At 39.9% G+C, this 13,289-nt stretch overlaps 1 protein-coding gene across 2 annotated transcripts in view; it reads right to left on the bottom strand.

Moving 5' to 3' along the window:
* LOC137486295 (GTP-binding protein 10-like) overlaps window positions 1-13,289 on the bottom strand; it is a 54,691-nt gene that overhangs the window by 5,413 nt on the left and 35,989 nt on the right. Inside the window, exons 1-6 of one of the 2 annotated variants that reach the window (XM_068211470.1) lie at window positions 6,718-6,849; window positions 6,052-6,245; window positions 5,867-5,958; window positions 4,678-4,822; window positions 2,075-2,148; window positions 1,062-1,114 (exon numbers count right to left, since the gene is read on the bottom strand). In XM_068211470.1, coding sequence (XP_068067571.1) covers window positions 1,062-1,114; window positions 2,075-2,148; window positions 4,678-4,822; window positions 5,867-5,958; window positions 6,052-6,245; window positions 6,718-6,750 — 591 coding nt within the window. In that variant the 5' untranslated portion in view covers window positions 6,751-6,849. Of the gene's footprint in view, window positions 1-1,061; window positions 1,115-2,074; window positions 2,149-4,677; window positions 4,823-5,866; window positions 5,959-6,051; window positions 6,246-6,717; window positions 6,850-13,289 lie in introns of those variants that run through there. The other variant, XM_068211480.1, reaches the window with a different exon arrangement.

Raw genomic sequence — 13,289 nt, forward strand, 5'->3', positions numbered from 1 at the left:
GCAACTTTTAAGTGAAGCTGGGGTCCAAAATCTATTAGCATCTCTAGTCTCATTTAGCACTGGTTTCCCTATCAGTGGGTACTGTAGAAAGAATTCCAGGCACCACACAATTATCTGACAACTTGTATCTGAAGAAGCTGGGTGGAACAGACTTCACAAAAATTAAAGGGGTAGGGCCGTAAGGCCACCAGTCTTTCACAACCACAGTGTACCACAAAAGGAACTGGACCCAGCTGCCTGACCTCTCAGGTAGTGCACTATCCTGGCTGTTCAGGTAATCACTATCAAGTCATACTATTTCAGTTTTTAATTAAAAAACCCAACCCACCAAACAAAAAACAAAAAACAAAAAAAAAAAAAAAAAAAAAAAAACCAAAAAAACCTACACCCCAGAAAACAAACCAAACCAACAAAAACCCCACAAAGACAAAAAAAACCTAAGAGAAATAACAGCCAACATTGAAAGTCCTAACAAGAAGTTACGATAGCACAGTTATAACCACAAAACTCCCTGCCATTCACTCAAGTAGATCTTCAGCTATTGGACAAATCTGCCACTATTTGCTTTCTGAAAACTACTCACTCAGTCCAGAGCTCTCTGTACAGGCAACTTGCAAGAAATTTGCTTCTTCTAAATAAAAATAACAGGCAAGTCTCTGAAACAGTGATTTTTTTTTCCAAGTCCTAAACTTTTAAGAGTATACTAGGACACAGCACTCTCAATTCCATAAACAATTTCATACCTCTAAGATTGTAGATTAGAGGATTAGAACCACAGAAGGAAGGCAAAATGACAAGCTATTTATTAAAGTGACTTGAAATAAGTTCTACATCATAATACTGTACTTGGCTATGAAACTCTCTTATTATTACTTCATAAAACAGTACTTTTCTCACAACTCCTGTTAAGCCAGTGTAATTGCATTTGACATGTGCACATTATGGATACATATATGAAAATACCTACAAGTTTTCATTCTCTTTCTGAAATTCTGTTAAGCAACATAAGTAGTCACTCCATATAACTTTAACAAACAATCAGAGTGAAGTTTCATACCAACCTGCTTATAATCCGCATACACAATCTTTCCTAGTTCAGGCTGTATTGTTGTGACTGTGGCAAGGGGACAGGAAGAAAACAAAACTGGTTTTAACATTTAAAAAATGTTAAAAGTTACAAAACACTTAAATATTGTAGAACTTTCCCAGTGTATTTAAATTAAACAAATGTGAAGTAGCAAAAAAAAAAAAAAAAAAAAAAGGAAATATACAAATAAAAAGGAAAAGGAATAAAGAAAAAGCAAAATAAAATAGATGAAAATTAGACCACAAAAAATCCAGTGCTTCACCAAGTCTTATCTCTTTCTGCAGTTCTGTTCCAGTCATCCCAAAATGGGAACGGTGAAGGTAAAGAAGTCTCATTACCATAGACTATCATAGTCTATTACCTAGACTATGGATTAGCTTCCAAACAGGGATAAAACAATGAAAGTTAAAGTGAGATAGGACTCTTCAAACTGAGAAAAGGCTGTAGAGAATTGGGAATGGTGCAAAAAGGTCAGTAGGAATTATTAGTACTAGCACTCTTACTTTTTAATTAAAGAGGATCAGACAACTAATTTGAACTTACTGACAGAAAAAATACAAACAATTTCTGTCCATTTTTCAGTGGACAGATTAAAACCCCAAAATCTTCTCTGTTACAAGTGGTAGCAAGTTCTAAAGCATACAACATATTCAGGCAAAGGAACTTGACAGTACATATTCTGTAGCCTGAGGATGTTACACACCACAGAGAGCCTCACTTGCAATAAAAGGGGCTGAGACAAAAATAAATGTTAAATAGACCCTGCATTAACAGGTTGAAGCATTATGGGGGTGTATACATGAAAAACTGAGATGGGTAAAGGAACTGGACACTGAGGCAGCAAGTATCGCCTTGAAGTATTTCTTATAATTAAAAAGCCAGGCAACCTTGCTACCTTATTCTTTTTTATAAATCTTTACCATAAGCAAGTCAGCAAAAAGACTTCTTGCTCTCGGGAAATACTACTGCTGTAGAGTATGAACTTACATGCATAATTTGCAATCTCAGGTTTGGCATGAGAAATCTTGCTTAATAAGGATGACTTTCCTGCATTTGGAAACCTAGAATGAAAGTCAGGATTGATACACTGAATAAACACTTGTAAGTTTCCTGTATATTTATTTCCAAACATACTCTTCGATGCTATCAACTCATTTTCACACTCATTTACTCAGACTACTGGTTTATTTTACAAGACAAACAAGCCGCAGATCATTATAATTTACTTTGTGACATCAAATCTGGATAGTTTTTCTAAATCCAACAATGCTTCCTAAGGATGCAGGCAAGAGAGTTATGTAAATACATGTGCAATATATTTAAGGGAAATCTTTCAAAGTCACTTAGACAGAAATACAGCATTACCATCCAGGTATACTTGGATTCACTCTTCACATGCTATAGCTAATTTTGTAAATTATGCTTGCATTCTAAAAAGCTGTCATACAAATATATCTTACCAGTTGGATTTACAGTCTCTTAGCATCCACATCAGGGTTTATGGAAGTCTACACTTTAAGTACCAATGATACCTATGCAAGAGTTTATCTAACATAGCAAAGCAAATGTAAACTCAGAGAGAGTGAGACTATATATGCAGACACACACGTGCACAGTTTATGTGTGGTTTTAAGGCACTTGTATGAGGGATCCTGAAATTAGTACTAACCTGTTCTGCTACCAAGTAAACCTAAAAGAACACGTAGGAGCTGGTCTGTGCACACCTGTCTGTTATAACATCTTCACTTTACAAGGGATAGTTATACCTGCATCCTACAATAAAAGTGTTCCTTAAGGGATACACCAGCTTTTACAAAAGCTTCTCCACAGAATACATCTACCCACTGAAATGAAAACCTAAGTTAAGACTGAAATTGTAACACCCACTTGTTTTAAAGATTAACCTGAGCTGGAAAAGGCACAATAGCTTTGATCCATGTAAAACTTGAGTTAATCCTGACATCCAAGGATAGACTACAGTCCTTATTCTTAGCACATACTCCATCCAGAAAGTCCACACAAGACTTGTGTTCTAGTCAAATTCACAAATATTCATCTCAGAATGATCAAAGAAAACTCTGTCTACAGGCAACTCAACACAGTCACAAGATAGAAAGGCAGGTGTCCCATAGAAAACCAAATAGTCTCCACTTGAATACATGGAAAACCATGGCCTGTTAACAAGGTACTCTATTACAGGCCTTTATAAAGTGGCTGTACATAAATCTTAAAAAAAAGAAAGCAACCTAATGACTCTTGTTATAATGGGGTAACTACTGAGTGCAGTTTTCATACACTCTGATGTTGAAAGGTGCCTTAAAGACATTCCAGAAGGTTACTCTGGTCATATACTTGAGAAAGCACTTTGTTTCCACTGAAGTAGATTATGTTCTTTGAAGTTTAAATTGCATCCTAGACTAACACATCACAACCTGTACCCAAACTTGATGGGCCTTTCTCAAGTCTACATAGGTTTGTTTTTTTTTTTTTTTTACATGATCTAATAGCAAGCCACTCACAAAAAAGGCAAAAATAGCAAACACAAAGAGATCAAAGTACAACCACAACCATTGGAGGCTGATTCATATTCTCAATAAGAAAATTATATGCTTCTCTAATTGACTGATAATGATTTTTGTGTCCATTTTGAAAGCAAACTGTCAGCTGAAATACAAGATTAAAGAAGCATCAGCATCATAAAACTCCTGTACTTTCACATTGATCAAAACAAGAAAAAAATTCTGTCATGTAATTACTGAAGACCATTGAAAATTATATAACTTTAGAGAAATTTTATATTGTCAAAATTATTTCTAATAACAAAAAAAAAGAGAAAAATATAGTCAGTGTATCAATCTGTCTTCAAGTTTCCACTTCTTATTGGTACATACCAACTAGACTATTGACACCTCAAACTCATAATTTCATGTTTCCTATGTTTTTTTTATTATTAAGGACCACAGGGCTGATTTATGTTAGCAGATGCTGAATAGAATAGTGTAGTTGTACTACACTACAAGTGTGAGCTGTTGAAAGCTTTCTCCAAATAAAAATATATTTATCTGCATTGCTATAAAGCAGCAACATCGATATGCAAGTCCTACTGTTCTAGTTTGTAATTACTTCCTTCCAACATTACAAGCTGTTTCTTGGGAGAATAGGAAACTTAGCCTTTGGCATGCTCTTCCGAATTGCTGCTGAAAGGATCTACTTGTGCCAGTGCCATGAAGTTAAACTTGCAATATGCAGTTTTCTTGGCTCTGTTTTGCACCTCCTACCTACTTAATAAATATTGTGCTAATAATATTGTGGCCATCACTGCAACTGCTAAATACAATTATATTACTATTTAAGTATTATCCTGATTCATTAAGCCCTTCACTCACCAAAACATAAAGAATACTTTCAAATGTTAAAATTAATTTTAATAGTTTTAAACTCAATCTATTTTTTTCAAACTGCAAATAACTTAGGTGACAATGCAAATGCAAAATTAACACTCATCATCCAAACTCTCAATTTTCTTTGAAATTGAATTTGAAATGTACTGCTTTGTTTTCTAATATTAGTTTTCAAACTACTGTACTTACCCAACTAAGCCAACATCTGCTATAAGTTTCAAATCAAGGTGAACAGTTCTCCTCTGACCTTTGCAAGGTAGAAAGTTTGTAGCCAATGAGCCTCCAAGACCTCCACGAGCTGCTAGGAATCTCTCTCCTGCTGCATTAAGCTCTCCTGAAAATAAATTTGTTAGTGAAAAAACACAATCCCCTGCAGTAGTTCAGTTGTGATTTTCCATTTAAATGTCTCCAGTTATGAGACAATTTTGTGTATACCTCCTTGCAAGAACTGTGCCCTCAAGGTCATAGTGATTTTCCTTGTTTGGCAACAAATGAAAGCCATCACACCCCAGTATTCTTCTCTGTCATACAGTCAGTCACCTCAAGAAAACTGCAGGCAGGCAAAGTATGGCCACAATGGAGGTTCTGAACCCTCCAGTATTTGAATTCAAAAATGCAAGGAAAAATATGCATTGATAGAGATGTGGCTCCCTTCAGATGGTTTGTATTTTTCCATTAAGATGCAGACTATGTAATCTCCCTTAGGGTCAGAATAGTTAAAACAAAAAAAAAAAAAAAGCACAACACTTGGATATCTTTAGCCCCCTGATATGCCTGCATCATAAGCAGATCTTGCAATACATCCAATGTAGCTAAACATCCAAACCAGGGCAATTTGGGAATTTAGTTTTAATTCTAAACAGTCTGAAAAGAAAAACTCTGAGAAACTGCAAAGGAACTACTGAGAGCTATTCCAAGAGTAGTGAAAGAGATCTTCCTGATGAGTAAAAAACAGATATGCATTTTAAGTAACCTGAAGTGTTGACATTCAGCAAGGATCTTTGTCTTAAGCATTTTCATAATTCAGTAAAGATACAGGGACACACACTTGGGTTTACGGAGACGAATCTTATATGAGATCATGAATGGTTCTCTGGAGGATTGGTATGGCTTCCAGTCTTTAACACGTGCTTCCAACAGCAAAGGACTTGTATGTAGTGATACAAATCAGCTACTGCTAATTTCTGGAATGGGTGGGTCCTTACTTTTCCAACAATTTTTACAGTGCATTTGTCAATTCTTTGGCCAAACGAAGAAAAACACAGACGTATTTTGGAAAACGTGTAACCTTAAAACATCCTAGTTCTAGAAACCCACTAGATATTATCAGTAAATGTGACAAACATTAGATACCTTAAAACAAAGCAAATGTTCTTACCAATCTGCTTGCCATCATCACCAAAAACTGAAATTCCCAAAGGCACATGAACTTCACAATCTTTTCCTTTTTCACCTTTTAGAGCTTTAACACTGGGAGAAATTAAACCAGGCTTAGTACCTTAAGCTGATATTTTGCTTTCTGGAAAAGTTGTAAATAACAACTTTCATTAAACAGATTCTTACCTGCTGTTGGCTCCTGCTCCAGCTACAAATCGCTTCTGGGGATATTTCTCCTTAATGCTCTTTAAGGTAGTCCTTTCTCGGGCGACGAACCAGACATCACCACCTCTTCCTCCTTCCCCTCCCAGATGAGGATAACCCATTCCACCAGTTCCTCCTCTCACATAGACCCGCAAATCGTCTATGAAGTTGCTGTACTAATAAAACAACAGTTTCAACATCAGTTAATTACGTTCTATTTATATTTCGCTTCATAGAAACGTGTGTATAACCGCTTGATGATCTTTCACGGCAATAGAAGAAACTTCAGAAAGCAGAGAGCATAGTTTTTAACCAATGTTCGGCATGTCCTCCCCGGCAGCGACACCTCACGGCGCGCAGGGCCCCGGGCAGCGGGCCGGGCCGGGCCGGGCCGGGCGAGCCCGGGCGCCGCAGCCCCGCGTGTGCCGCCACGGCGGGACATCGCCGACGGGCCCTGAGGGCGCCGGGCGCTGCGGGCAGCACGGGCGGGGCGGGACGGCATGGGATGGCACCACCCGGCACAGCCGGCACACGGCAACTGCCGCACAGGCCCCGCAAGCGGGACCGCGGCTCCCCGCCAGCTCTCCCCGCCACCCGAGCGCCGCCTGCGGCCCCGTCCCCACCGCTCCCCGGGCCGGCTGCACTGACCTTCCGCAGCAGCGCCGCGCCGCACCGCACCATGGCGGGAGCAGCCGCCAAGCCCAGGCCCGGGCCCGCGGCTGTGCAGAGCGCACGGGGCAGGAGGGCGGGCTGGCTCCGGGTGCCGCACGACGGCAGCGCAGAACCGGCCCCGCTCCGGCCCTGCGGACGCGCAGGCGCGGCCCGGCCCGGCCTTGGGCTCCCGCCGCCGCTGCGGAGGGGCCGGGCTCGCCGCCTGACACGGCCGGCCCCGCGCCTCGGGCCGAAGGGCGGCAGCGACGCCGAGATCCGCAGAGCCAAAGGGAGTTAACAAATCGTCCGGAGAGTTACAGAGGATGAGAAGGGGGCTGTGAAACGGGGTCCTGCCTCGCCAGTGAAACAGGCCTCGTAACCTCAACGGAGGGACCCTGGGCAAAGCACCGCCTGCGCTTTTATCGCACATTCCTGTTGAGTCGTCGGCTCCTGCTGTGTCACCGGCCATCTCTTGTCCCTTGGCTGGCGCCGCAGGTCCCCGTACCCTTTGTAATGCAAGGAATTAGTGCCAGTTCACGGGCTTTAGAATCCGGCAGTGGGAGGTGGCGACCACCAGTCCACCAAATAAAAAGAACAGAAGACTGAGCATGTGGACTAATTAGTGCAGGAAAGGAAATAATCATGAAAGCAACAGGAGATTGGCAACTAATTAATAACTAGATAACTTGTAGCCAATGAACTGTGACTTTGCTTGCTAAATATAAAGTTTTGAGAATTAGTGTGCTTGATTTGTGGAAAACCGCCTCGCACCCTGTGCAGAATAAACTATATCACCTTCGGAAAGAAGAGGTTTAAATACCTGTCTCTGTCCGTGTTTAGAGAGTCCCTAAATTGGCAGCAACAGGAGTGCCTGAGAGCAGAGTCCCAGCTGCAGGAGTAGCCAAGTTTTGGTTAACAGCAGCGCTCTCCAGCAGCGTGTTCTCCTTGGAACCTGTGCTGGCTCGAGACAGCATCTGCCGTTGGCTGTCCCCATGCAGCTGGACACTTTAAAAGCTGTTGGTTATACTGCTGGTGTGCTCTCCCTCAAGAAACTGAGACCTGACCTTAAAATTATGCTAATTTTCAGGATAAGTATGACAGTTAAAAACACATGGCTTTAATAAGGCTTAAAGTGCTTTGCATATTTTAAATGGTCATGAATAAGAAATTATTTTGTAAATCGTGACATCAGTAAGGTCTGAAGAGTAAAATTGGTGAAAAAATCACAGTCATAAAATGGTTCGTATTGGAAGGGATTTTAAGATCACCCAGTTCCAATGCCCCTCTCATAAGCAGGTGTGGTATTGTGTTTTTATATGACACCTTCCACTAGACCAGGTTGCTCCAAAGTCCTTGTCACCCTGGCCTTGAACGCTTCCAGGGATGTGGCATCCACAGCTTCTCTGGGGAACCTGTGCCAGTGCTTCACTACTCTCACAGAAAAGAACGTTTTCTGTATATCTACCCTAAGTATTCCCTCTTTTGGTTTGAACCTATTGCCCTTTGTACTATCACTACAGCTCCAGATAAATTCCTCTCCAGCTTCCCTGTATGGCCACTCCACATACTTGAAGATTACTATGAAATCTCGACACAATCCTTGCCAGGCCAAACAGCCCAAATTTTCCTGGCCTGTCTTCAGAGGGGAGATGCTCCAGTCCCCTTAGCAGCTTCATGGCCTCCTCTGGGCTTGCTTCAACAGTTCAATGTCCTTCTTGTGCTGGGGCACTGGAACTGCAGACAGTGTTCCAGGTAGAGTCTCATGAGAGCAGAGTGCGGTGTGGAGGATTGAGAATGGGACATCACGCCATGATCAACATGATCAAGTGAAGCCAATTTCATTATACAGAAGCTGGTATAAAGTTCTGCTGTTCATGCACTTCTAACTAATACATGATTGGTTAATCCTAACTGTCCATACGTCTAAAATTAAATGCTGATCGGATCACCTGATTCTTCACACTCTTGCTTTGGTCGTCTGGCCCACCCTTAGTTCTCTTTTTTATTTCTTAAACTTTGCCGACAACTTTTGCTGACTCTTCTGACTCTTCTTTTTTCCTGTCCTCAAGGATTCACTGACCCCTGTTTCTTGAGCTGGTTACTTTGTTACCAGAAGGCTGGATTGTGCATCTGCTGAATGTGTCCATTATCCTGCAAAAAATCCTCAACAGCAGAGCAGAGAAAAATCACCCTCAAGTTCTTTCATAAGCCTTTATTTTGTAGATGAATATTTCTTAGACAATGTTTTTCATTTTTGTGGGTTTTTTAAAGCACTAATCCTCATGAATAAGTAATTATTTTTGTGTTCCTTCTTATAGCTTTTCCACAAGGTTTTACATTCCTGATTGCACCTGTTAGCTGCCTGAGAAGAATCATTACCATTTACAGTAATTTAATACTAAAAATAACTTTAACAATGCTTTATCTGCTAACTTTATCTGCTACATAATAAAATAATTTTTAAAAAATTTAGAAAACAGTGGTATGCCTTATATATTCTATATACATTTAAGAACAGAACATTTAAGCTCATGTGAATGGCAGAACAGAAATTATTACCATTGCAAAAAATTCAGAACTCCCATGTTGTGCTTTCAGACCATGGGGACCACATCTGCAGTCCTGAAGCAGGTAATATGGAAAATCTGGTGGGAAGTGTCTTGTACTGATCAGTTAAAATGTCATGACTGGAAAGTAGCAAATGTGGGCCTGGCCTAGTCCTTGAGGCATTTAACTGAGGGCTTGCAGGCTAAGACTCCTCTTCTATACTCGGGTGTCTCCAGAGGTTAAACCATGTCCTGAACTGCTCCTTGCAATCTTCATCTCTCTCTCTCTAAGTCTTTGAAGTTAGGTCAGCTGAACATGGACTGTAATTGCTTATCTTTGAAAAGAAGAAAAGTGATCTGGCCAACCACAGACCCTGAAATCTGGTCTCAGTCTCACTGCAAAGCTTTGGAAAAACTCAAATTTGTTGTATTAATTCCCAAAAACATTTGATATGGTATCACCTGGGAAGGAATGAGCATATTGGGGTTAGGAGAGAAACTGATAAATGAGATGGCCACAAATAAGGTTGAAAAGAAAGATGTCAGGCTTAAAGGGTTTGGTTTTGGACGATCTTATTTGATATTTTTTGTAGTAGTCCTGATAAAATCAGTAAGAGCATGCTCATGAAATTTGGAAATGAGATATACTTAGGAATCACCATAAGTACAGAAATCTGCAACTTTTGGTTGGGATAGAGTTAATTTTTTTCACAGTGACTCGAATGGGGCTGTGGTTTGGATTTGTGCTAAGAAGAGTGTTGATAATGCAGGGCATTTTTAAGTTATTGCTGAGCAGGGCTTGCATGGAGCCAAGACCCTTTCTACTCCTCACCCCACTCTATCAGTGAGTGGGCTGTGAGTTCATGGGAAACTGGGAAGGGACACAGCCAGGAGAGCTGGCCCCAGCTGAACAAAGCATATCCCATACCATGTGGCATCATGAGCAGTAAAAAAGGCCAGGGAAAAAAGAAGGAAGAGAGAACAGTTCAAAGTCATGGTGTTTGTATTCCCAAGTCACTGTTTACATGTGACAGGGCCCTGCTTTTCTGGAGATGGCTGAACACCAGCCTGCCCATGGGAATTTGTGAATCAATTCCTTGTTTTGCTTTATTTGCGGTATGGCTCTTGCTTTCCCTATTAAACTGTCTGTATCTCAACCCACAGGTTCTCTCACTTTTACACTTCCAATTCTTTGCCCCATCCCGCTCGCGAGGGAGTGAGGGAGTGAGGGAGCAGCTGCATGGTGCTTAGTTGCTGGCTGGGATTAAACCACCACAAGTAGTATCTCAGGAGATGGATTTCATTTAATGTAGGGAGGTATTAAGTAATTTTGTAAGGCCTGGTAAAATCTCATTTAGGGTACTGTGAAAATCTAATCAATTGTTCTATAGCTGAGCTAATGTTGAACTAAGAGAGGGCTAGAGGGAAGTTGGGTTCATCACCAGAGACCTTGAGAGCTTTTCAGAAGAACAGATCTTAGGATGGCTCAGCTTGTTTACTGCAATAAAACAAAACCAGAGAGGAGACACAAGTGCTATCTATAAATATATCAGGGAAATAAACATGAAGGATGAAAACCATTTAAATGAAGTGGAAAGACACAAGACCAAACAGATATGTACCATTCAGTAATAAATATATCAGGAAACCAGAATAATGTTTCTAGTCATTACTGCAATTGACTAATGAAACTGCTTTTCCATGGAATTACTGGGAACAAAAATATTTCTATTTTTAATATGGCACTTGATAAATGTATGAGGTGATTGTACAACAGAGTTTTTTTGTAGTGGCAGGGAACTAGTCCTTGTCATTCAGGAGGATCTTCCTGTTCTGTGTTACCATGCCAATTCATAGTACAAGCAGCAGAACATTTTGTCCAGATTTGTGATTAATAATATGGGAAGGACCTGTCAGTTTTTTCTGAATAGTAGGCAAGGCTCAGAAGTCCTTATGAATGCAACAGTTAGATTGTGTTACTATGACTTCAGTAAAGCATATGATGTCAGCATTCTATAGAAAAGAATACAAAGAAGGAAATAAGCAAAAGGACTTTTAAGGGAGATGAAAAAAGCACAGGTAAGTTTTAGATAGTTCTTCAAGGATCAAATCACAGGCCCAGAACCCTCCTTGGATACCAGTACAAACATGTATCAAATTGCACCCTGGTTTTGTGCTGTGTTATGCTTTTGTGGTACATAGAGTTTGAAATTAATCCTTACAACTGTTAAGAGCAGCCTGGTCTGAAGCTGGTCCACTTAGCAGAGCCTTAAATTCAGTGTGCTGCACTTCCTTAGCATGCAGCAGAAGGTTGATGTGTTAATGTGTGGACTGGCCCAGAGGTGCCAGCAGAGCTACTAACCAGTGTTAATTGATGTCATGTAATCACTCCACAACTTGACCTCAAAAAACAGAAACAGAGAAAAGCTGGTCTCCTATATGTTATGAGCTGAAGGTGTTGAATTTATTGACATAACACTAGATTTGTTTCAACAGAGATCAACTTTTTGCCAACAAGCTCATGCCAGCAGGGAATTAAGCAACATTTCGTTTGAAATGTGGCATTGTGCATTTTCTAGATCCTTTTATAACATTAAGTGCCTCATTACACATACATGCTGCTAAGAATTACTGAATCATTTAACACTTTCAAGTTTGAGGATACTTAGATGTTTCATTGTCCAAATACCTGACTTCAAAAATGTATCTGGTCTCCTGAAGAGATTCTGTTTGCCAGGCAGGACTGATTCTATCAACTTTCTCTCCTGCTTGCATTGGGTGTGTCATACTTGATCTTCAGCAACAGGGCTGTGAGCACTTCATTGTCAAGCCTGATGGCAGAACTCTGACAGTCACTCTGTCATTTATTTCAGAAGCTGATAATCAGTGATGCAGAGGGTGACTCAATTCTTTATCCTCAGTGAATCAATCCTGTTTATGAACAAGTGTGCCTATGTCACAGAGATATAGATAATTCAGTCACAAAAGGCTGGTAGCATTTTAAAGGTTTCCAAACTGATTTATACATAGCCAATGCATATTCTGAGTTTTGTGATAAATAATGCTTCAGTTCCTGCTCTTTCATTCTTACTGTGTATTTCAAATATTTGGTTCAAAATCACAAGGAAACAGCTACTTCAAATCACAGTTTTACCTCTGTTTCTTTTCTCTCATGGTATAAATTACTAAGCAGTGTACTGTCATCAGCTCTAACAAGAAGCCATAAAATCTCTTCCCCCAACAATTTTAAAACTTCCACCAGCAGTTTTTTTGAAATTTGTGCTGTATGTGATGTTTTTCTCAGTCTAGAAAAGAACTAACTTTGATGGAAATATGTAGAAATTAAGCTGAAATATTTTAGCAATACAACTTTATTTAATGTAGAGTTGAAATAATCAAAAAATGAAAGTCAGTTTTTCTTTCCTTGCCTTTCTGAACATGCATACAGCTGGTAGGTTTGCATAATGGTATTTCTAATTGAGAGAAATAACTTCACCAACATACCCAAGGTCCAAATATTGTAAAATACTGATGTACTAATTTTACAGTTTTATGGGAAAAGATATTTAACTAAAAAGCTGGGGCTGATAAACTAATGCATTGGTTTTTTTAAATGCCACTTCAGTATTCTTTTTCTCATCTAAATATATTTGGATAAGGAGCAAAGGAAGACATGGGCAAGAAATACAAAAGAATTCATATTTTGTCATAGCAGGCAAAATTAACAGCTTAAACCAACACACTGTAAACAGAAAAAAAAAAATTATTGAAACCTGTCCTTGACTGTTCACATAAAATACAAGGAAATGGAGAGTGTTGTCTGCAAGCTATCCTGCACTGATTCCTTCAGTCTAGTGAGGAAAGTTAAACTGTAAATATATAAAAAATGTATATAAAAAACTGCCAGTTTTGTTTTCCAGTCTAAGATTTCAAGTCCAAACCCCATCATTTAAAGTGGCACTGGACAGAGCAGACTGGTTTTGAAAGCTGAGCTTCTTAGTTTTTAGCAAAAAACAACGCAAG

The sequence above is a fragment of the Anomalospiza imberbis genome, chromosome 1 (genome assembly GCF_031753505.1).
Source record: "Anomalospiza imberbis isolate Cuckoo-Finch-1a 21T00152 chromosome 1, ASM3175350v1, whole genome shotgun sequence".
Classification (NCBI taxonomy): domain Eukaryota; kingdom Metazoa; phylum Chordata; class Aves; order Passeriformes; family Viduidae; genus Anomalospiza; species Anomalospiza imberbis.